The sequence below is a fragment of the Bolinopsis microptera genome, chromosome 13 (genome assembly GCF_026151205.1).
Source record: "Bolinopsis microptera isolate Bmic1 chromosome 13, MBARI_Bmic_1.0, whole genome shotgun sequence".
Classification (NCBI taxonomy): domain Eukaryota; kingdom Metazoa; phylum Ctenophora; class Tentaculata; order Lobata; family Bolinopsidae; genus Bolinopsis; species Bolinopsis microptera.
In genome coordinates, this window is record NC_087084.1 from 8,427,544 (window position 1) to 8,450,533 (window position 22,990).

At 40.9% G+C, this 22,990-nt stretch overlaps 3 protein-coding genes and 1 long non-coding RNA gene across 4 annotated transcripts in view; 3 read left to right on the top strand and 1 right to left on the bottom strand.

Moving 5' to 3' along the window:
- LOC134825523 (uncharacterized) overlaps positions 1 to 5,490 on the top strand; it is a 31,816-nt gene extending 26,326 nt beyond the window's left edge. Inside the window, exons 18-19 of the mRNA XM_063837751.1 lie at positions 583 to 4,776; positions 4,920 to 5,490. Coding sequence (XP_063693821.1) covers positions 583 to 4,776; positions 4,920 to 5,059 — 4,334 coding nt within the window. The 3' untranslated portion in view covers positions 5,060 to 5,490. The remainder of the gene's footprint in view (positions 1 to 582; positions 4,777 to 4,919) is intronic.
- LOC134824966 (muskelin-like) overlaps positions 1 to 22,990 on the bottom strand; it is a 472,587-nt gene that overhangs the window by 327,776 nt on the left and 121,821 nt on the right. The gene's annotated exons all lie outside the window — the stretch shown is intronic.
- LOC134825224 (transcription initiation factor TFIID subunit 13-like) overlaps positions 1 to 22,990 on the top strand; it is a 90,497-nt gene that overhangs the window by 63,021 nt on the left and 4,486 nt on the right. The gene's annotated exons all lie outside the window — the stretch shown is intronic.
- On the top strand, positions 10,173 to 21,148 carry LOC134824724 (uncharacterized). The gene is made up of 4 exons (XR_010161463.1): positions 10,173 to 10,277; positions 10,578 to 10,643; positions 13,942 to 14,048; positions 21,071 to 21,148. It is a non-coding gene; the product is annotated as an uncharacterized LOC134824724 (long non-coding RNA).

A 22,990-nucleotide genomic window follows, 5' to 3' on the forward strand; every position in this document is an offset into this window, starting at 1 on the left:
ATTCCTTTGCGCACAACAACCGTACGCCTTTCAAAGGATTAAGAAAAGACATGAGTCTCTGCCGTTTTTCAAAAGTGAGCTTCATTTTAGAAGAAAAGAAAACATTTTGAGCCGTCTTAAAGACAATATGTTATAAGACTCAAAGTTTTGTTATCAGACTCAGTTCATGGTTCAAGAGCATACTTCTGGCGTGACAATTAATGAATTCTGATTAAGATTATTTAATCTAAAAGTCAGGGTTCAGATAACGGAACAGAAATTGTAAACAGGTCTGAATTGTTTTTTACCTCGATTAAGATGATCTGATCATCTTTTATTAGCCAAATATGAAATTATTTTTAACTAGATGTTACAACTTTCAGGATATTATCTTGATACAATATTGTTATGATATTGATTTTTGTTTGCGTTTTATTTAAGTGTCCCATTTTCAACACAGTCTCTAATATCAAATTATATGCCAAAACCCTAAATTATCAAACATTCGAACGTCAGACAATAGCCAAAGTAATATACACAGATGATAATGCAATAAAAATGTTTACTAACTAAAGTAATTGTATTACCCGTAGTTTTTCACAGGGTCAAATAGAAGATCAAGTTCACAAGAACGACGGGAGAGAAGAAAGCGGAGGTTCCGTAGCGCGCGTTCCTCCTCAGGATCCTCCTCTGACAGTGCTGGTCCGTCAAGTACCTCTCGTCGTAGGAAGCATTCTTCATCATCACGCAAACGTTCCAAATCACCAAGGCGTAGACGACGCTCACGATCTCCACATCGTCGAAAAGGACGGTCCCTTGAGAATGATAAAGCCAAGAGTTCCAGAGAAGAAAGAGCATCTTCAAGCAAAGCAGTTGATAGGAAGGCAGATGAGAGAAGTGCTAATGCCGAAGGAGTTCGCTATGGATATTTCTTAAAGTCTGAAAAGTTTTCCATAAAGCCTGACAAGAAATTAGTTGTTTATGAACCGATACAAGACCGAAAAGCCGATAATCCACCATCAAAAGATAACACAAAGGCAGAAGAAGAAGAGGATGAAGATATGGATAAGAAAGAATTGAAAACGATTAAAGGCGTAATACACATTATAAGTGATGATGAAACAGCCACAAAAGAAAAGCCCGAAGATTTAGTAAAGCCTTCAGACCCTGAAAAGAAGTTGGAAAATGAGGATTTCATCCCAGTTCCTCAGTGTGATGAAACCTTTGATTTTGAAGAAGTCAACATTGTTGATTTTGAGTTTGATGACGAGGTTATCGAAGAACCTGTCAATGATGAAACCGAAATGAATGTCCTGCCTTCGAAAAATGACAATACTAAAGAATTGGCTCCAATCAACTCCAGTCCTGTAGTTGATGAGACCTTGAGTGTGTCTGAGGCCATTTCTGAAACTATACCTGATAATAAACAGGAATGTGTACAAGAAGACATGTACGAATGTCTGACTCCTACGGAATACATAGTTCAATCTCCTATCTCCATTCCGTTAAAAAGTAAAGATGTCCCATCCTCTTCAAAAGAGGGTGATAACGATAAATTGACAGAATCAGGAACAGATATCAAATCAAGCACTACTCCCATAGTTGAGCCAGCCAACAATTTCGTAGATCAAGTTGTTCCTGAGGTTGCTGATGTTGTTCATGAAGATATTGGTTTCAAAGATATCGAAATTGAATCTCCTGAAATGCAGACAGCGGAGACATCGGAAAACAGTCCACCTGAAACCATTAGTGAGGTCACTAATGGGACAATAGCTGCTATTGAAACTGTTGAGACGCCTCAAATTGAGCCAAAAGTGGAAAGTTCTGACCTATCCTTAGAGGAACCTTCTGATAGTGTCGTAGGTAACACCGAAATCCGTGAAGAAATAGTCATTAAAACTGATGATTCAAGTAAGACCAAAGACGAAGCTGCAAAAAGTGATGAACCTAAAGACGCAAATTCCACAGATCCTAATGAGAAACCAAAAGTAGAAAAAGAATTGACTGAGATGGAAGTAGAATCGACAATCGACATCCCGAAAACACGTGAACCTGTTCCAGCTAGCATTGTAGCTGAAGAATGTAGTCTTGCTGCAACAAAAGGGAGAAGAAGCAGTGCCAGGAATAAAACACCTGTTTTATGCTTAGTAAGACAAAGTGTTAGAACTAGGAGAGCTCTAGCTGGTTCCATTCCAAAAATCGATTTGACAATGGAAGATTCTAGCCCAAGTAATGAATCAGAAAACTTATCCGAACCGATTGTTCAAGACAGTGGCCGTGAAAAACAGTCTATCCCAGTCAGCCCATCCAGTGATGAAGTAAAGATTGTTTCTGAGCCCTGTGAAAGTGAAACTGCACAAATTGAGCCACCGAAAACTCGTGGGAGAAGAGGAAGAAGAGGTAGAGGCCGAGGAAGAGGTAGAGGTAGAGGAAGATGCGGAAATGTAAGTTCCCCTGTAGAATCAGCTTCAGATAACCTAATTGTACCTCAGCCAGCTGCTACTGATGTGGCCAGCGAACTTTCTATAATCAAAACAGATACTTCTCAATTTGCTGAAAGTAAACCATCTCCTACTGTAATTGAAACTACTAAGAGCATTCAAGTGGAGTCAGGAAATTCAGAGAAAGAGGTAACCGAACCAGTTTCCGTCAAAACAATTGGCCTTGTCCCGTCGAAAAATCTTGTTTTAGAGGCACAAGCTGAGTCGGTGCAGCATAAATTGGCCGAGGAGAAAAATACAGAAAGTACACAAGCCATCGGCAATGAAGATCACTCTAAGATATCAGTCTTGGAGTCTGAGTCTAGCAAAGATTTAGAGATTGTTAGTACAATTTTGGAACCCCTTGAAACAACCACTGAAGAAATTAATGTTCATTCAACTGAAATAAATGAAGATGATGGTTTGGAGATAGATTTTTCTGTGAGCGACACTGAGAGAATGGTGATTGATTCAGATGTTGACAGCGAACCTGACAACAAGCCATCAATTTATGAAACTTTGTCAGATGAAGACGAGGGTTTAGAATTACATGATATTTACGAGGATCTATCTGACAGTAATATGGATGTACCCATCGTTAACCCAGCGAAAAAAGAAGAAAGCAATGCACCATCAGAATCTCAACCATCTGTATCAGAAGAGGCTCCGAGGCCTCAACGAGTAAGTTTGACCATTGCACCTCGGGCAAATGTAAAGAGACCGGCTGTGATTGTGGATAGTGACCTAGACAGTGTTGGAAGCAAAGTAGTCGTTCAGGGTTCCGTAAGACCCTTCACAGATCGCTCACCAGCAAATGATCCAATAAAACAACATACAGAAATACCTGCTATTGCTGAGCCATCAGTAGCTGATCAAAATGAACGAAAATCAAAATCAGACAGTAACAAACTTGATCAGTCTAGTATAGAGGAAACATTGATGGCTAGGCCGAAATTTGTGACATGGCCACCCACCTCAGCGGATGTGACAGTATCTCCACCCAAACCTTCCCAACCATCTCCTTCAAATATTTCAGCTCCACAACCTTCCAAGCCTACAAGTACAGTTCCCACGGCCAGTCTGCCTATTGAGCTCTCCAAATCACAGGTCATTGTCGCTGATTCAGACAAAGCTTCTACAGCTTCCAGCACTGAGAGAACCAAAGGACCAACTTCAAAACCGGCAACTAAAAAGCATGCCACTGTCGTTCAAACAAAACCCCTCTCCGTTTCCTCTAACGCTGCCACAACTTCATCAAGTTCTGTTCCTAAATCTGCTCCAAAAACCACTGTCACGACTATTTTGAAGAAGAAATTACCTGGCACAAAAGTTGTTCTCTTGAAGAGCCCCTCAAATTCAAGTAAAACTACCGTCAAGGAAAGTGCTAGTGGTCCTAGTAAAGCTAGCACTTCTCCCTCGGGCAAATCTCCCGCCAGAACCAAGGTGGCCAGCTCAGAAATGACATCCTCCACATCCAAAAGTCCTGTTGTAGCAGAGGAAGCTCCACACAAGAAAACAACAAAAGTGTTTAAAAGAAAGCCCATCACCGCCCCAGTGGTTACAACTCCGAAATTCCCTAAAATCATCCGGGGATCTGCACCCAGAGGAGCACATCGTGGTCGTGGTTTTGGTGCTGTGCCCAGCACTGACAGCCCCACAAGTACCCAACATGTGTTACTCCTTACCCGAGGTGGGAGAGGAAACAGAGGCACCAGAGGTATTGAAAGAGGCACTAGAGGTATTGAAAGAGGCACCAGAGGTATTGAAAGAGGCACCAGAGGTATTGGAAGAGGCACCAGAGGTATTGAAAGAGGCACTAGAGGTATTGGAAGAGGCACCAGAGGTATTGAAAGAGGCACCAGAGGCACCGTGAGAGGAGGTGGAGGTCGGGGGAGAGTGTTCGACAGGATGGGACCCCCACCACTCGCTCCTGTAAACACGATGCCGAGAACAGTTGTGGCTCCATCCAATCCTGTAACTTCCCGAACTGTGTCTGTTCACCCTGAACAGGCTATTCATCATGAACGCCCCATTCAATCAGGACGTATTATACAGCCTCATCATGCTCGCACTGTTCACCCTGATCGTCTTATTCATCAAGAACGCAAGGTCCACTCAACAAGACAAGATCGCATCGTCCACTCTACGAATGAGGGCGGTTTTTCTGATCGTAAAGTGAGACAACCTCTGTTGAATAACCCCCAGAAGATGACCGTCACACTCGGCAGCCAGCAGAGGCAATCAGACACACTCGGCAGCCAACAACGGCAGTCTGGCAGCCAGCATAGGCCATCTGGCAGACTTCCTTATATTCATGGTTAGCAATCTTTCTGATCGTTTGCTATACTTTGTTAAATTAAACTAATTTTATTCTGGATGTTCCAATGCAAGAAAATTACAATTTGCTCTTAACTTAAATATATTAATAAGTCCACAAATTCCTCAATAGCTGTAACCCAGGTCTAGAGATAAGAGATGGCCGGTATTACTGTGCAGTCTGCTACAACTACTTTGAAACACCATTCCTGGGAAGGAACCACGCCCAATCCACTGACCATAAGGACAATGTCCAGTACAGCTACGCCATGCAGTTTAAATAAACTTTATGGGGTAACTTTATCAGAGTAAAAAACGATTGGGTCAACAGTAAAGGGGATTACATATTTGAAAAATTATGGAAATTGTTGACTGAATCCATAGTGTTGCATGTTTTTTGTGGTCTATAAATAATTTATTGTTTTTACGGCATAACATAATCGATCGACCGTTCAAGATCGGGCCACAATTTGAGAAATGCTTGGCGTGGCCCTCTGATGGTCTCAAATCTTTATAGCTTGAAAGTGATTTATTGTTTTATTTTTTGTTTTAACACGATAATTTTATTTACCGAGTTTTACTGCGAGCGATATTAATAGGATATATTTTTTACCGCATTTTTTCCGTATGAATAACATGATTTGATAACCGTTGCTATTGGTCGGTATATAATGAGATAATGTTATTAGGGTGTGATAAACATTACAATAACATGTATACGACAATTTGCACTGCAGAAGAAAACAAGGATACAAAGTACGCTTAATAAACAATTTACAAGACATTAAAACTGAGACTCGGATAAAAATATAAACGCTGGCCAGGAATAATAAGTTCATTCGCCGGCCTGGGATTCACTTAAATCAATAAACAGATATGATGCTTAATGTTTATCTAAAAAATTCTCATGGTTGAAAAAGGATTACACATTGTCTATTTAACCAACACATTATAAGCAACAAACTGAATTGCTTAATTGTACTTTTCAAGGTCTCCTCAATGATTTCATTGCCCTGCACTATTACAATGAAGGAATTATCGCTTGTTAATAATAATCACAATGTCAGATTTTTAAAACATAACAGCATCCACCTGACTACAAGTCTCCATTCTAGATGTCGAGGAACTTCTTCCATTACTCCATTGAATAGAAGCTTCAGAGCTAAAGGCTTACTGAGTTACTGTTCTTAAATTCCTCTTGCTTAAAGTCACAACTCCAAACTTGTGGAAAACACTGTGTCACTATTGGTGACGTTATTTTTTACCATCAACTAAGGGCAGCTCAATGCCGGATCGAATTCCAAGAAAATACTAATATAATAGTCTGAGGAGATACAATGTTGGAAAGGGGATGATTGCATTAGAAGACCATTATTAAGAAGCAGACTGACCATTGTTGGACTGAACTAAACATTAATTAAATAATGAACCTCTGACGACACTTAGACAGATGACGACATTAAAAACATCACAAATTATCGCTAATTTACTTAGATTAGCTGATAAACAATGAAAACCGATAGAAAGATCAAGGATGATTGTGCGGAGTTGAGATGACGCTAGTTGGAAGATGAAGTCGAATGGAACACTAATCAACCCTTTTCAAGAGAAGTCGATGAATCATGATAGAATATTTAGTTATTTTTAGTTGCATTAACATAATATGATATATTTAGAGAATTCTTGAATCACTTACACATCTCTACCTCTACCTCGTTATACATCTAATAACCATAATATTATGTTTCGCACGAATTGCCCGCATTTGACAAATTCCTAACATATTTCTCATTTCAGTTTCGATGATCTACTGTGTGATATGAAGATCAGCTCGTAAAGATACCCTGTAAAGTGTGAATCTATTTAATAATCTTTTTACTCAGTTCCAGTTACTAACCAGGTCAGAATTTAACGTTAATTAGGTAATAATTGCTGTTTGAAGCCTGTTATTTCCATTCTCCATTTATTCCTGAAGTTTTCAAGATTGAAACGTCAAAAAGAGTGACATAAGCCCCGTGATTTTGATATGCTTAACACATCCTTTGGTTTTTAAAATGGCCACGTTTAATACTAGATAATGTGTCGTACTGACTGTTAAATACGCACAGGTGGTAAATTTGACAGTGTTTGAAGGAACAAAGAAGTCTCGTGAGCAAAGTTTAGAATATTGAGACAGACATTCACTGCCACGCAGTCACGTGTCATTCACTGTCACCAGCTGTTGAGTTACACTGCTCTGTAACTGTTAGAATGAGGACAGGATTAGAGGCTGGTTTTAAACAACTCCACCCGATTTATCAGTAAGTGAACCTACCTACCCATTGAACCTATTGAGTGATGTAAGTGATGTAAACAGATAGTGCGGATCAGTTACAAATTTCTTGTTTCAACTAATTATGAGTTAAATACTGCCCCTGGCCCTGATTACAGTTGTTACGTAGCTAATTTATCAGCTGAGTTACTCCAAATTAAATAAATTAACCGTACGATTTTTTATAAATGGCTATTTAACTTTTCAGGAACAATAAGACTCAAGCACGATAATGTTGCAACAATTCTCCGCCACAACAAAGAGAGACATCTACAATAAATATGAAGACAATGGAAATGTTATCTTATGTGTTCATTTCCGGTCAACAGTGTAACCGAATACAGTGCTTGAGATAGTTCGAAATTGTGAATTCGAGTATTTTGACAACTTACTGTATGTGATATGAATGATTGCTTTATATTAGGCTGACCAATTGTGGTGATTTCGAGTAAAACCCCTCGGATTAGAATCAGAATTTTCCAAGATTTAATTTAAAGAAAGAGCTATTTTTGTTTGTTTCTATGTTAAACACGAAATAATAAGAGCAATATTGCTAAATTTGATAGTGCCTATTTCATGTCTATTTCATATGTAGTTGAAACTCGAATGGAATCTTTGGCGACTAGATGAAATTACTCTAAAAAATGGCTGCTATGTTAATTTAACCCGGAAAAGCCCTGGACGTAGTATGCACCAGAAATTCAAACTAACATCACAGTAAGTTTGATTCTTTGAAATCCAGAAAAGCATTATATTAAAACATCCATAATCGCAACATATTTCCCGAATAAAAGTGTTAGCAGTGGCCTGACAGCAGTGTTCAGACAGCGAAACTCTTTGAAAGAACAGGTGCGGGGCCAAAACTGTATTATAATCTGTAGCTACTAGCAAAAATGTGCTCGCAACTGTGTAAAGTGCTGATATTTTGGCGCGGCGCGAAAAGCCGCGCAGCTTAGTCTAATATAATTTATCTTTAATTTTAATTATTATGTAGTTCTTACATTAATAGATTACTCCAACTGATTTGAATAGTCAAGATTGACATTTAAGTTGCAGCATTCCGTATGACGACGAACCTTTCCAAAATACCCACTGAATCTATTATCTACTGCTTACTGGTGGTACGTACGAATCAGTAAAGTCATTCCCGATCTCATTTTTAAATCCCGACCGAAATAAACCCAATAAATCCCGAAAGTCGGGAATTTTCCGGATACCTTACTCGGGAATATTATAACTGGGATAAAGTGGTTGGTTTAGGAAAATTCCGCCATATTTTTCCCGGTCATTAATTTTCCCAGTCATAAATTAACCCGCTATAATATTCCCGAGTAAGGTATTGAAAGTTCGTTAGAACAAATGTTGTCGTAAGTTGTGTGACCCGCCGCGCACGAAGTGCGCGGCTCCCCCGGCCCTGTATCGTCAGGACGATAAATAGTAAAACGACCGTGGGGGTCGCAACGTGACACAAATGGTGCCAATCCTGGAGTTCGACTAAGAGTTTCATAAAAGTGTACTTGAAGCAGTATAGAGTGTCAATTGCAATTTTGATTTGTCATACGTTGTATGACCGCGGCACAAGTGCGCGGCTCCCCCTGTATCGTCGAAACTCTACTATAGTGAAGCGACCGTGGGGGTCACCACGTGATACAACTTCCTCCTCCATCGCCTCCTCCTCCCCTTCCTCAGTTCTCTTCCTCCTCCTGAGTCTTTCTAATTCTCCTCCTGAGTCCTCTTCCTGAGTCCTCCTCCTCTTCCTCAGTCCTCCTCCATCTCCTCTCCTTCGGTTCCAATTAGAATTATACCTCTCCATGGAATCACATAGTTCCTGGCATCCAACAATTTAATTTCATTCCCCTTGATGGTTCCAATTAGAATTAGACCTCTCCATGGAAACACAGTATTCCAGTATATTTATTTCTAGTTCCTGGCATCCAATAATTTAATTTCATTCCCCTTGATGGTTCCAATTAGAATTAGACCTCTCCATGGAAACACAGTATTCCAGTATATTTATTTCTAGTTCCTGGCATCCAATAATTTAATTTCATTCCCCTTGATGGTTCCAATTAGAATTATACCTCTCCATGGAATCACATAGTTCCTGGCATCCAACAATTTAATTTCATTCCCCTTGATGGTTCCAATTAGAAAGATATTATCTCTGATATTGGGATACGAAACATGTATCAAGTTCCTGGCATCCAATAATTTAATTTCATTCCCCTTGATGGTTCCAATTAGAATTATACCTCTCCATGGAATCACATAGTTCCTGGCATCCAACAATTTAATTTCATTCCCCTTGATGGTTCCAATTAGAATTAGACCTCTCCATGGAAACACAGTATTCCAGTATATTTATTTCTAGTTCCTGGCATCCAATAATTTAATTTCATTCCCCTTGATGGTTCCAATTAGAATTAGACCTCTCCATGGAAACACAGTATTCCAGTATATTTATTTCTAGTTCCTGGCATCCAATAATTTAATTTCATTCCCCTTGATGGTTCCAATTAGAATTATACCTCTCCATGGAATCACATAGTTCCTGGCATCCAACAATTTAATTTCATTCCCCTTGATGGTTCCAATTGATTGGCCGACATCTGTCCGACAGCGACATCTGTCCGACTCAGAAAATAGGTTATTTGGACAATAGTTTATGTCGGATCCTACCGTACGATTTTCTTGAAACTTTCCATAAAGTATAGTGGTTATATGACGAATAATCTGTGTAAGTTTGAGCGAGTTTCTATGAGCCAAATTTAAGATATTACCTTAAACACTAAAAATATATCCAATTCGGTGGTTTTCAGTGGTTCCAAAGCATATATCTGAAGATCCAACGATACGATTTTCTTGAAACTTTCTAGATAGTAAGATAGCTTTAAGACAAATAATTTTTGCTAGTTTGATTAAATTTCTATGTGCCAAATTTGAGATATCACTTCAAACACACGAAAATAGTGTTGTCGGACAGATGTCGCTGTCGGACAGATGTCGTGTTACCAAACTGATTTATTGTTATTTAATTTTGAATCTATTTAAATTATTATATTAACTGAATTACATTGTATAGACTGCATAGCAAAAGTTTGGAGCTTTGTCTGCTGAAAGTCAGTTTTGAAACAATTGAATGAAAGGAGAGCTACTGACTGATATCATAAGCTACAGTAGGGAACGTAGTGGTAAGTCTTTGTCAAGTTATACAATTAAAATATTGTAACAAGTTAAGTTAGGAAGATTGTTTGTGATTGGTATCATCGATTTTCACTTTTTAAGAGTCTAAATTGCAGGAACTTGAACTCGACAGAATGATGACGTGGTGACCATTATATCTGATATTATAACAAACTTGAAAAGTTACATGCTTTTTACGTAAATGTATGAACCAAAAGTGTTGCTTTTATTAGTGTTTCTTAAAACTGTAACTATCACGATCGAATTATAGACTTTAATTGAAGCTAATGGGACACATCTAACCGCAGATTAAACGTTTAGCCGGTGTAGTAGCGACGAAATCCATACCTCAGAGGTTGCCAGCTAAACCAGTTGTAAGTGGTTCACAATCATTAAAATTGTTATTGTTAAAAGTGCAACGACCTGAGCCATTGCGCCGTGACATGGACGGTAACACAACTCCTGTCCGACAGCGAGATCTGTCCGAATCAGGGTACCAGAAAAAAACGGCATCTGTCCGAAATCATCATCTGATTTCAACACATTTCCAATTAGAGACATGATCTGAACTCATGAACTGTTACTCGCTAATTTGTATACGTAACATTTCCAATTTGAGATATGATCTACCCAATGCTCCGCGTCCGCCATATAATATAACATTTTTTTTTTGAACATTTAAAATATAATTTGGAACATTACAGTAACGTTATTCAAATCTCAAACAGAAAAAAGTATATTTCAAAGCTTTGTGTTTTGATCATATGATTATGGGTGTATAGTGATTTTGATTGCATAAATTTGATTGGGCAGTGATGGTGAGTGAGAGGATGATGGGAGTGCCAGCCAGTAACTCTGTCAAATGAACAGCCCACTGAGGAGTGGGTGAGCGCAAGCGCGAGAACGGCAGAGAGGGTGGCATAAAACGGATTACACGGCCACAGAAAAGACACAGAAACTAAACCGTGCGCGGTAAGTTAGCCAGTGTCTGAGAGCTGGTGTTGCCCGGCAGGAGGCATCCAAAAGAGGTGCCGTGGTGAACTCAGAACTGTGGAGGCAAAGTTCGAATGCAAGGCGAAGCAACTCAAACTGATGATGAAGAGGTAGACTGAACGGGAAGTAAAGAAAAAGGAAAAGGAAGGATCCAGCTGAGGTCTGGCTCATGTCAGGAAGTGATGAAAAGCTCACAGACAAAATCATCCGTGGCTGTCTACCCCGTACGTAGGCAGTGTCCGAGATTTCAGGCATCAGGATACACTGAAATAGTGCAGAGCTGATTACGACCAGGGTCCTCACGGATACCCCGCCTCGGAGGTCGAGCCAATGCCCTGCTTTCGATACTTATGTCTACTGGTGGAACCTTCATATTTTCTCTACTAGCAGTCACTGTAACCCTATCACTCGGAAGGCCCCACAGTGAGTGTGCATTTATCCAGAGAGCAATATTCCACAATTGTGTTCCTAACCAAAGTGGTTACTCCTCCTCCTTTACCTGATTTGCGGATGTCACTATAGGATTTGTATCCTTTCAGGGAAACTTCGCATCCGGTTTCTTGGAGGCAGATTATATCATTTGGACTGATGATTTTGACAAATTCGGGATCCTCAACTTTGTTTCCGAGCAAGCCATGAATGTTTGCAACATTCCAGGAAATTATACCGTTGACGATGTTCATCAGTCAGGTATAGAAGATGAGAGAGGCAAGAGGAGAGGAGGAAAGAAGAAGAGAACTCGGAAGACTTGGAGGAGCTGAGAATGAGAGACTGGGATTCAAGTACGGCCCCTGCTAAATGTACTATTGAGACTTGTCTTGAAGTTTCCCATGATTACTCTGATACCTCTGTCATTTAGATGAGGTTGATCTGGGACAAACAGATAGTCGTGTGGAATATCCGATCCCCCCGGGTAGAAGTTGTTGTTTCTGTTTTCTCTTGATCTCATCCAGAAATCAGCCTTTTCACTGTCATCTTTAAGATTTCTGATTGCCTCTGTGATGAGTCGACTATTCTTACCCCATTCCTCTCCAGGATGGTCGCGGAGAAAGGGGTGAGAGATGAATATTTTGCAGTGTTGTGAGGTCTGTCTAAGGATCTTTTCAGTTGACTTTATTAATGACCCCACCACAATATCAGCCTTGTTGCCTTCCAGGATGTCCCGAGTACCAAGGTGAATGTACACTGCATCTGGATTGAGGTTTGAGATCTCTTCTACTGTTCGTTCGAGGCACGAGTCAAGTTCTTTCAAACTTGGCCTGTATATTACAGAGACATTGTACCTCTTTGGAAACTCGTCAGGTTTAAAGCTTCGCATGGTCGAGTCACAGAGGAGAACAATTTTCTTTTGGCGCTGTACTGGGTTACTCGCTCTTTTGGATCTCCCTGATCTGCGTTCTTAGCAGTACCCCAAAGGAAAGATCGTCGAGTATTTTCGTCCCATCCAGAGTCCCAGAGCAGCATTTTTTCGTTGTCGGTAGAGAGCATATAGTTTGCAGGAATAGGGAGCGTTTCCAGATTAGAAAGGTTTCCAGATTAGAAGGGTTTCTCGGGTTAGAAAGGTGTCTGTTTGCTGCTTTTCTGCTTCTCTGTACCATTCTGTTGAGGGGTGATAGCTGGCAGCTCTAGATTCGTAACCCAATCCACCAACTGATTCAGATAAGAGGTATTTCGTCGGTCGATCTCCACCAGAAGCTTTTCTTTTCAAGTTCTGTTTGCTGACGTGGACGGTCGTTTCAGCATGGTGGGCAGGGTGAGTGCGGTCAGGAGTAGGAGTGATCAGTTGTTTCTCCACGGTAGAATCGTGCTCTGCAACCCTTTCGGAAATCCGAATATTTCCAGTGGGTGGTATCGTCTCTTTATTTGTCGAAGACGTATCGGAAGCCATTCAGGACAGGGTTCTCCGGGCCGAGCCAGGGATAAACTGAAGATTGGTTGCAATTGTGGATTGCGATAACTGATCTACATACCGCTGTCTTATATGTACTCATGTCCTGTGATTTGATCGACAGCTTGTAAGTTTACGGCTAGGACGATCTGACGTTCCTGTTCTCAACTAGTCAATCATATATCGAGGATTATATCTCAATGGATCACATCAGCATTAGAACAATGGGAGCAACGTCACGAGATTACCCGTGAGCTTGTGAAATACGAATGTGAACTGAAATTACAATATGATCCGAAATTCGGACAGATGTCGCCAAAAACGAATCCTGTCCGACAGCCACATCTGTCCGAAATCCCTAATTCGGCTGTCGGACAGATGTCGCCCAATCGACATGGACACGGTTGGACACCACCTATACCGTTATTTGGTAGATCAACTTAATAGATTTACATGGTTTTGACTTACATCTCAAAACTTATTTAATTTAACTGTTACTATACCTGCCGGCAGGTATAGTAACAGTTAAATTAAATAAGTTTTGAGATGTTAGTCAAACAGTATTTCCCAGGAACAATATTTCATCACAAATGAACAAATTGCTCCAAGATACATACAGTTCGAGCTCATATGATTTTCTTCCTGTAAGTATATCTTGTCAATTTATGTCAAAGAATCGATGTAACATAGTATGTTGTTACACGCTTCATAACTTATCGCAGCAATGTGTACTATCCTACATTCGTTTTCATTTGGTATATACATTCATTGAAATAACTATTGTTTTTCAGCCAAAGAGTAGTCGAAGATTGAGAGCATTCCTGCTATCAAGAAACCTGTTATCAAGAAGCCTGATATCAAAAAACCTGATATCAAGACATGCAGCACTGTCAAATCGGTTAGTACAAGTGCAAAAACTGTTCGTGAACACGTGTCGCCCATCGGGATACTTGGATATTGCCGGTTTTATGTGTGATCTCGAGTTACATATGTCGTCACTCGTCATGCTCAAATCCATCTAAATAACTGATAATCAGCTGTTACCCGGGTGAAACTTCAGTTTATCTTCTATCAACGTTTATTGATCTCACAAATGCTTGATGTTTGAATTGCAGTGTCGTTTAACACTAACAGTACTTAAATCACCAGTATGTAAAGTCAAATCACTAGTATGAAGGCATATCATAGTAGTACATTTTACTGATTTAAATCGAAACCGTCAGATCTTAACGTTCAAAATGTACGATAAAAACTTTACCGAGCCGAGTTTTACCGAGGTTTTGCAAACATGTGGACGGGGCTAAGAAGGTCAAAATCGCCGGCTTACCTACCTTTAAGGTAGACGAATTGTTTCTCTCCATGATGCTCTCGAACGATCGAGGAGACAGCATAAGGAAATTATGTCAGGCTTCCCAGTATCCCATAGTGATGTTCTTCAATGGAATTGTAGAAGACCTGAACAGATCAGACCGGAAGATCTTTTATTTTCGGTTGCCCTAGCTGCTTCGGAAAGGTGCTCCTATTACTCAAAATTGGGTAGAGTCTTAACAAAGCCGTTTGTTGGTAAGAGCATCAAAGGTTGCTGCATTCATGAACTGATTACAAATCAACATTTCACGCAAATTGCGCCCAAGCTCTTAATGTAAAATGTAAAAGCAGATTCGAAAGACAATAAGAATCCATCTACTGTTCATGATCCTTCCCTGAATCAGGTTGAGACTGAGTTATCTGCCTCGGGGCTGCCCCTGCAATATCCACCAAGAGGTGATTCAACTGTAGAGCGTATGCTAAAACATGCGATGGAAAACAAACGCATTCCACTGAGTGGAATCCACTCATGTGTAAGACGGAACCAGTCAAATCCCTGTCAAAACTTATTCCTTCCGAGCAAATCTGCACACACTGTAACCAGCCAGGGGAGGTGGTTACAGAAGGAGGCAGTGACGACTGTTGAATACATGTTAATTTCTGTTTCACCTGTCAGACTCCATATCGATACACCGATGTCTCGGAAGGGGTGTTCACGGTTCAATAACAACGACCATACAATTGTAGACTGTCAGCTTCTGGAAACCATCTTCACCAGACTGACATTGTTTGGACACCCCATATCCGAGACAGTCGATCTTTCCGAAAGGAGTCCGACAGTCCCCACCTTACCAACAACACCCTAAGGGATCCCTTCCTACTCTATATGGGCATGAAGGAGACACCTCTAGACTTCCTGTCCTGTAGAGAGTGTGGGAGGCATTCCCCTGTCATCCTCTTTGATGTGAAAGCAATAGATAAAGGCTCTGACGGCAAACATGATGTCTACCCCATACAATTTGATGACTTGTGGAACATCGATCGTCAAGCAGAAAACCGGATCTAACGTCATCAACGGTATGCTTGACATGCTTAAATCAAGAAGGGGACACTGAGATAACGGGTGGAGAGGATAATAGAACACAACACAGATCACTATTCGTTCACTAAAAAGTTTGTACAGATTGCTGGGAAGAGTGGTGGACTTCTCACAGTCATGTGTCCACATGGAATATGTGTAGGGTTTAGGCCTTAGGGTCCTCTGCCTGCATGAAGGGGCATCGGATTACGTTCAGTTCCTTAGATCATGGCAGCATATTCCGTCAATATCTGTTGTGGTCTTTGCTTCCCAAGTGGCCCGCCATGCCGAGAAGCAGTTCCCTGGTATGCTGCCACCATACGGAGGAAAGCTGGCAGACTCTTCAAAACCGGAGATCCCGCAATTCATCAAATTCGGCGGCCTTATAAACTTCGATGAGCTGTTGAACCACAAAGTTCAATCTGTGAAATCCAACCCTAGAGACCATCCTGTAACCAAGTGAAGCCACAAGTTACCATATTTATGTCCATAATCAAAGATAGAGATTCGGCGGAAAGACAGTGCAGGTTGAGCGCCGCCCAGTAAGCCATAAGTACATCTTATTTGACAGATTTCATTCGAGTTGAATTTTAAAAATCCATTAGATATATTTCATCGCTTGGATATTTGTGCACAGCTGCTACGGAATAGAATAAACACATCAATTTGTGAGCAAAATCACAAGGAGCTTAATAGGTACAGATATTCATTATATAACATGTCGGTTACATTCATACATCTTATGAGAAACGGCTGCACGACTTCCAGGCCCCCTATTATTAGGGGTCAGATCATACTTACTTACTTGATACTTGATAAGGTCTCCTCGATCATTCGAGTGGCCTGCACCAAGGAATTGCCGCTTATGTCGTATAATCTCTCTCCAGTGCTTGCGATTTCCTGCCAACTCTCGGACCTTATCAAATACAATGTCTGGATCTCCTGTAAATGTTACTGCGTCTTCCAGGACACAGGTTCGCCAATTCTTTCTTGGCCGCCCACGTGATCTTCGGCCGTGAGCAGGTGTCCAGTCAAGTAGATACTTTGGTAGCCTGGTGTCCGGCATTCTAGAAACATGTCCAAACCAGCGAAGACGGTTGGCACTGATGTTGGTTATAACCGGGTTTATTCTTGCCCGCTCCAACACTTGAACATTGCTCGTCCGGTGGAACCATTTAATTCGAAGGATTCTCCACAAACAGTTTTGATGGAAAACTTCGAAGCGATGTATTTGCTTTGAAGTAGTGTTCCAGACTTCGCTTCCATAAAGTAATATTGTTAGAACCGCTGCAACATATATCCGTATTTTGGTGTTAGTTTGGATATTGCGATTCTTCCAAATATTACCGAGCTGATTGAATGCTCCTGAGGCTTTCTGGATCCGTGCAGACAAGTCCCGGTCAATAGTCCCATCACTTGATATAATCGACACAAGGGGGAAGTTGCTGACTTGCTGGATAGCCGTGTCTCCCACTGTAATGTCCACCGTTGATGCTTCAGTATACGGCCTCTGTGATGTATTCTTGCCGATGGCCATAACCTCTGTTTTCTTCGCATTGATTCTGAGGCCAGCCTGAGCCGCATACTTGCATAAAAGATCAGTCGTCTCCTGGAGACCGTCCTTGGTGTTGTCCATGATAGCCAAATCATCTGCATAGTTAGTATCCAAGACGACTGTATTCTGATCAAAGCTGGTGGTAGCTCTCTGCAGCACTGCCCCGTGTGACAACACTTTGTTATCCTCAGCCCGCTGCGCAGGCAGGTTGATGCAAACATTAAAGATAGGTGGACCCTGAATATCCCCCTGCCCAGAACCAGATGTAACGTCAAACCAATCTGAGAGCTCACCATTATGTCTGACAGAGCTGACGGTGCCACAAAAGAATGCTTGCATTATGCGAATGTATTTACAAGGCAAGCCATAATGACTGAAAGCTTTCCAGATAAACTCCCGATTAAGTGAATCGAATGCAGCTTTAAAGTCAACAAAATTTATGTACAGGGGGAGGTTAAACTCAATGCTGTTGTGAATAATAGTACGAAGCGAATAAATCTGATCAATGCAAGACCTTTTTTTCCTGAACCCGCACTGATTCTCTCGGAGCAGTTCTTCAAGCCCCGCATTCATCCGTCGCAACACTATTATCTGATATAGTTTTGATGCCGTGGAGCGTAGGGTTATGCCCCTGTAGCTGTTGTTCGAGCAGAATGATGTATCACCCTTTTTCGGGACAATAACAATGATACCCTTAACCCAATCCTCTGGCACATTCTCCGTCTCCCAAACACGTGCAAACAGTTTCTCAAGCCTGTCTAAAAGACCAGGAGCCCCATACTTCAGCTGTTCGTTGGAAATTTCATCAATTCCAGAGCTCTTGTGATTCTTCAGACTCTTTAAAGCCTCAGAGATCTCTGTTCTGCTAGGGGGTAAATCACTATCACTCAGATACGGAAAACATGGTGCGACGTCTAGACTGTCTAGGTCTGAAAGGTCCACGTCTCCTATCTGCGGGTTTAGTAGTTCAGCGAAGTGCTCACCCCATCGTTTTCGTTGAGCAGCGGGGTCAGAAATCAACTTCTCGGTTTTATCTCTGACAGCAGTTGACTTCCGACTCTTCTTGCCTGACAAGGACTTGATCATCTGCCAGACCTCCCTCTGCTGACCGTGTGAAGAAGCTGTTTCCAGATCGGCTGCAACCCGTAAAGCCCAGTTCTCATCGTCCTTCTTGCAGCTCTTCTTAACACGCTTATTAGCAAGAGAATACTCAGATCTATTGAATCCATCACTTGGGCATTTCTGCTTGACCTTACTCCGCTCCGAGATGAGATCCTTTGTCTCTTGTGACAAGTGCTGCTTGTCAGATCATTATATAACGTATAATTAGTGATGTGCCGTATAATTAGTGATGTGATCCACCAGCTACGATTTACAGAACATGTGAACTCTACCCTATATCTAGCCCAGTTTTACCCCTTAGTTTTGATTTAAATTAACAAGTACACACACAATACTAAAAGAACAGATATCGTGGAGTTGGGTATGGTAATTCCTTCGCCTCTTAGCGGGTTTCTTGCCAACACTCAACCTGTCGATGTGAAAGTCGGTAATGACTTGCTGATCTTTGATAGCTCGCACATACTCTTGAACAGAGGGCTTTGGGCGATGCACTCGGGATTTAAATCCTCTGTGAAAGCCCTCAACCATGTTCGAGGTTCGAGGGAACTCCGGATCCCGAATGATTCTGGCGAAATGGTTCCAGAATCCTAGTTTCAGGGATACTAGGACTTCTCTTCGTTCAGGAGCTGCGAGGTCTGCTTCGTGGGTGTGAGTTTAATGACTCAATGTAAGAGTATTGTCTGACAGGGTGAGATAACACCGACAGGGACACTTAGTAGGAGGAGTGTGCTTGCAGCACCGCCAGGCAGACTTGAGGGCTGAATCTTTTACTTGTCCTTCTTCCGGGAGTAGATGTATCCATCAGAGTCGAGTAGCTGTTGACATCCTGTCCGACCAGAGATGAATTTGGAGAAGGTAGGCATGTTGATAGAATGCGATACTATTGTCTATTATCTTCCAGTATATAATATACCTAAGAACACTTGATCGGCTCACTCCCGTTGCATGCCTTTGGCACGTACGTCTCACATCCCTAGATACAAGAACCCCTCTTTAGCAAGAGCTCCTGTCCCTTATGTGATATACGAGTCGAGCGGTCAAATCTTAAAGATCATGTTTACTTCTTAATGCACAGCTATGATGTACATGTGAACTCTACCATTTCTAGGTTAGTTAAATTCTACTGATGGATCACATTACTAATAATACGTCACTAATTAGTGACATGATCTGATCTCCCTGGCCCCCTAGTAATGAGGGGGCCTGGAAGTCGGCCTCCCGACCAGTCAGTGAGTGGAATAGGGAGTGAAGCCTGTTACCATTCCTCCACTCTTTAGAGTTTAGGAAAATAGAGCCAGCAACGAAGATTGATAATCGCCTGCTAGTTCCTGTAGCAACTAAATCATCTAGTGAGTGCCTGAGGATGGTGACCGGATTTTCGTCTGTTCAAGAGAAGAACATCCAACAGCAAGGAATGTGAAATATATCAATGCCATGCCGTGCCAACAGCAGACGGATAACTTCTCGTGTGGACCTCTATGCTTTGGGTTTCTCTGGGCATTTAGTGGTGGAAACGACCCCCAACAGATTCTGGTTCAACTCTACGGATATTAGGAAGACCATACTTAAAATCGCCGAGGACGTCAATAATCGCGATACACATCTTGGGAGAGAAGTGCAAAAAAGAAATCCAACGGCAGCGTCAAAATCTCTGGTAACTGTTTCCTGTCAGGCTGTCAGAATCCTTAACAACAAATTACTCTCCAAACCCTGGGCAACTTCTCTCCTAGCTCCAACTACAACCGAAATACTGTAATATAAGCCCATCACCCTTTTTCATCAGTCTCTGGAAAGCCCCTTTGAAGTACCTACAGGTGTATCTATACTAGTACCTATACTCATTCCACTAACATGTAACATGTTCACGTAATCATTATAATGAGCTTTCCTCACTTCTTCACTTATCACTCAACCCAGCCTCTCTTCCAGTGCTCTGGATTTGGAGGACTTAATTAATGATACACTCAATTAATATACTTGTTAATTGATCTTTGATGTAATTTCTATTCGGTCTATTATTTTAATTTTGTTAGTGCATGGAGTGAGTCATGTGTATTAAATTTCGTAATGAAGACTGCTTTCAATTCCCAATTGAATTTGTTTTAGTTCTTAGTACAATATTTTAAGAGATTAAGAGAAAAGGAAGTTTTGATACTATGGTTTCGTACACGCTGCTTTGCTTTTAATAACTTCCTGGGTTGATGTTATACAGGTGGGCTGTGTAGAATAATTTTAAATTTGGGATAGACGTTGCAAAACTATGATCGACCGCCAAGCTTTTGTTATATTTGAAATAATAACAATAATAAATTAAATTATAAACACTGCTTTTAAGTTGTAAAACTTTTACTCAGCAGTTTGAGAACAACTACAAAAGAACAAACTGATATAAGTGCCACAATAACTCTATCCTAAATTAACAGCCTTCCCAGCAATACACGATATATTAATATAACTCAGTAAATAGTACACACTACACAGTATTATGTACTATGTAGTACACAGGCACATTCAATCATTTAGTAACCATAAATGTTTAGCCAGTGAATTATTTTAATGGTATTATTTACACACTGCTCCTCATGATGTGTGGTATATTAAAGCTTTATTACCGGGACTACTGTATTTCGTTTACTTGTTAATCCGACCGACTGCTTTAAACTTTTTTTAAGTATGTTGTCTTCAAATTAATTCTGAGACCCACTCAATCAATACGATGCTGCATTCCATGTTTACATTGTTCCTAATTACATTGTTATCTTCATCCATGATCGCTAATAAGCTTAATAACATTGTTTGTAATTTAGTACTTCTTTTTCACTTGTTTACAAAAGAAATATGACTCTGAATTTTTCAGCTCCAGTACCTTGGTCGAGTTAAATCGTTTCTGCTCAGATGTCCGCTGGAGTACTTCGTAATGTTGTTCTAAGGATGAAAAAAGGTAGTACAAAATTTAAGATTGTAAATCTTTAGAATCATACTGTCTAGCGCCTAATCGTTTAAAATCTGGCGAGTAACTGAGATAACTAAAACCTGATTGAGATTTGAAATGTTACTTACCATTGTACAGTCAAAAATTATATTTTTAATTTCAGCATAGTGATGAGAGAGGGCTATCAATGTGTGGGATTTCTGCTGCTTTACAGTTACAGTCATCTGACTTTTTCATTTTTACTCAGTGACTTTCTGAGGAAAGAGTTCTGCTAAAAAAGATATGCACGCGAGAGATGTTTACTCTGAGATTATGCTGATGCCGGATGCATCACAAACACATATTATTCGAACTGCAAATCGGAGAATTTTTTTATAATCCTGAACTTAATTTAAAATCCTTACTTAAAATCAATTCTCATCCAATACTTCACAGAGATTGCATTTAAGAGAGTAACAGGACGCTCGCAATATCTTGTATATATATATATTTTCTTGTGTTTGAAATCATTATATCTCAAGTTTGGCACATATAATTCTCCCAAACTCTCACACATTATCCGTCATATAGCCATGTAACTATCTGAAAAGTTTAAAGAAAATCTATCAGTCAGACCTTGAGAAAATCATTAGAAATATATTCTAAGTTATTCACAAAAACACTGTATTTTCGAACTTTTTAACTTTTTATTTTGAACAGATTTGTCGTTCTGGTACCAAAATGCTTTACCATAATAAACGTACGGCGCGAGAACATTTCCTCGTCCAAAGTCTGACAGTTAACAACATGCGTAGGATTCCCTCAAGAGGGGAAATCGTAATCGCCACCCTCTCCTTCCTCAGTCCTCATCTTCCACCTCCTCCTCCTTCTCAGTCCTCCTCCTCCTCCTTGTATCACGTTGTGACACCCACGGTCGTTTCACTAGGTGTATCGTTCTGACGATACAGGGGGAGCCGCGCACTTCGTGCGCGGCGGGTCATACAACGTATGACAAGTACACATGACAGGATAAAGTGCATCGCACTACAATGTTGCTTGAAATTTGTAGAGTGTACTGTGCTTTCAGTGGCGCGGATACATAACTTGTACATTTATGATATAACTTGTACAACACTATAGCCCTGCTGCCTGCGCGCTCGAGAGATCTCACATGTAGCCGGGGAAAATTGGTAAAAGGGACTACTTTGTAGCGCGATGCGTTGATTCACGATGTCAATCCTTCGCATCTCGCCGATCTGCGAGAAGCATTATTGGATGCGCGCGCGCGACCCACTAGTGCATCGCGCTACAACGCGATGCGTTACTGTGCCGCGCCGCGCACTCAATGAGGCTTCACACAGATCGGCGAGATGCGCTACTGTGCCGCGCCGAGCTGCGATGAATTGACATCGTCAATTAAGGGAATACTTTGATTTGGGGGACGGTATATTTAAATATTTTTGTATTATCGTTAACGGGTGATACTCGTAAAATATTTGTTCCAAATTGCAAATATTACAGGACCGTCGACGAGTCCAACTCGGCGCGCGTCCTGGTAGGTTATTAACCTACAATATTATCGCGATCGCTCAAATAATTTTATTGTATTATAATTTAATCGTATACTTCTCTTTGAAATGATTCTAATATGTAAGTGTATAATTAACTTGATTGACGATGTTAACCGTTGTATCACGTGGTGACCCCCACTGTCGCTTCACTATATAATAGTGAAGTAGAGTTTCTACGATACAGGGGGAGCCGCGCACTCGTGCGCGGCGGGTGATACAACGTATGACAAGTTTACCCTTAATTGACGATGTCAATCCTGAATCCGTCGAGATCGTTGCTCTGCTAGTTTGCGCG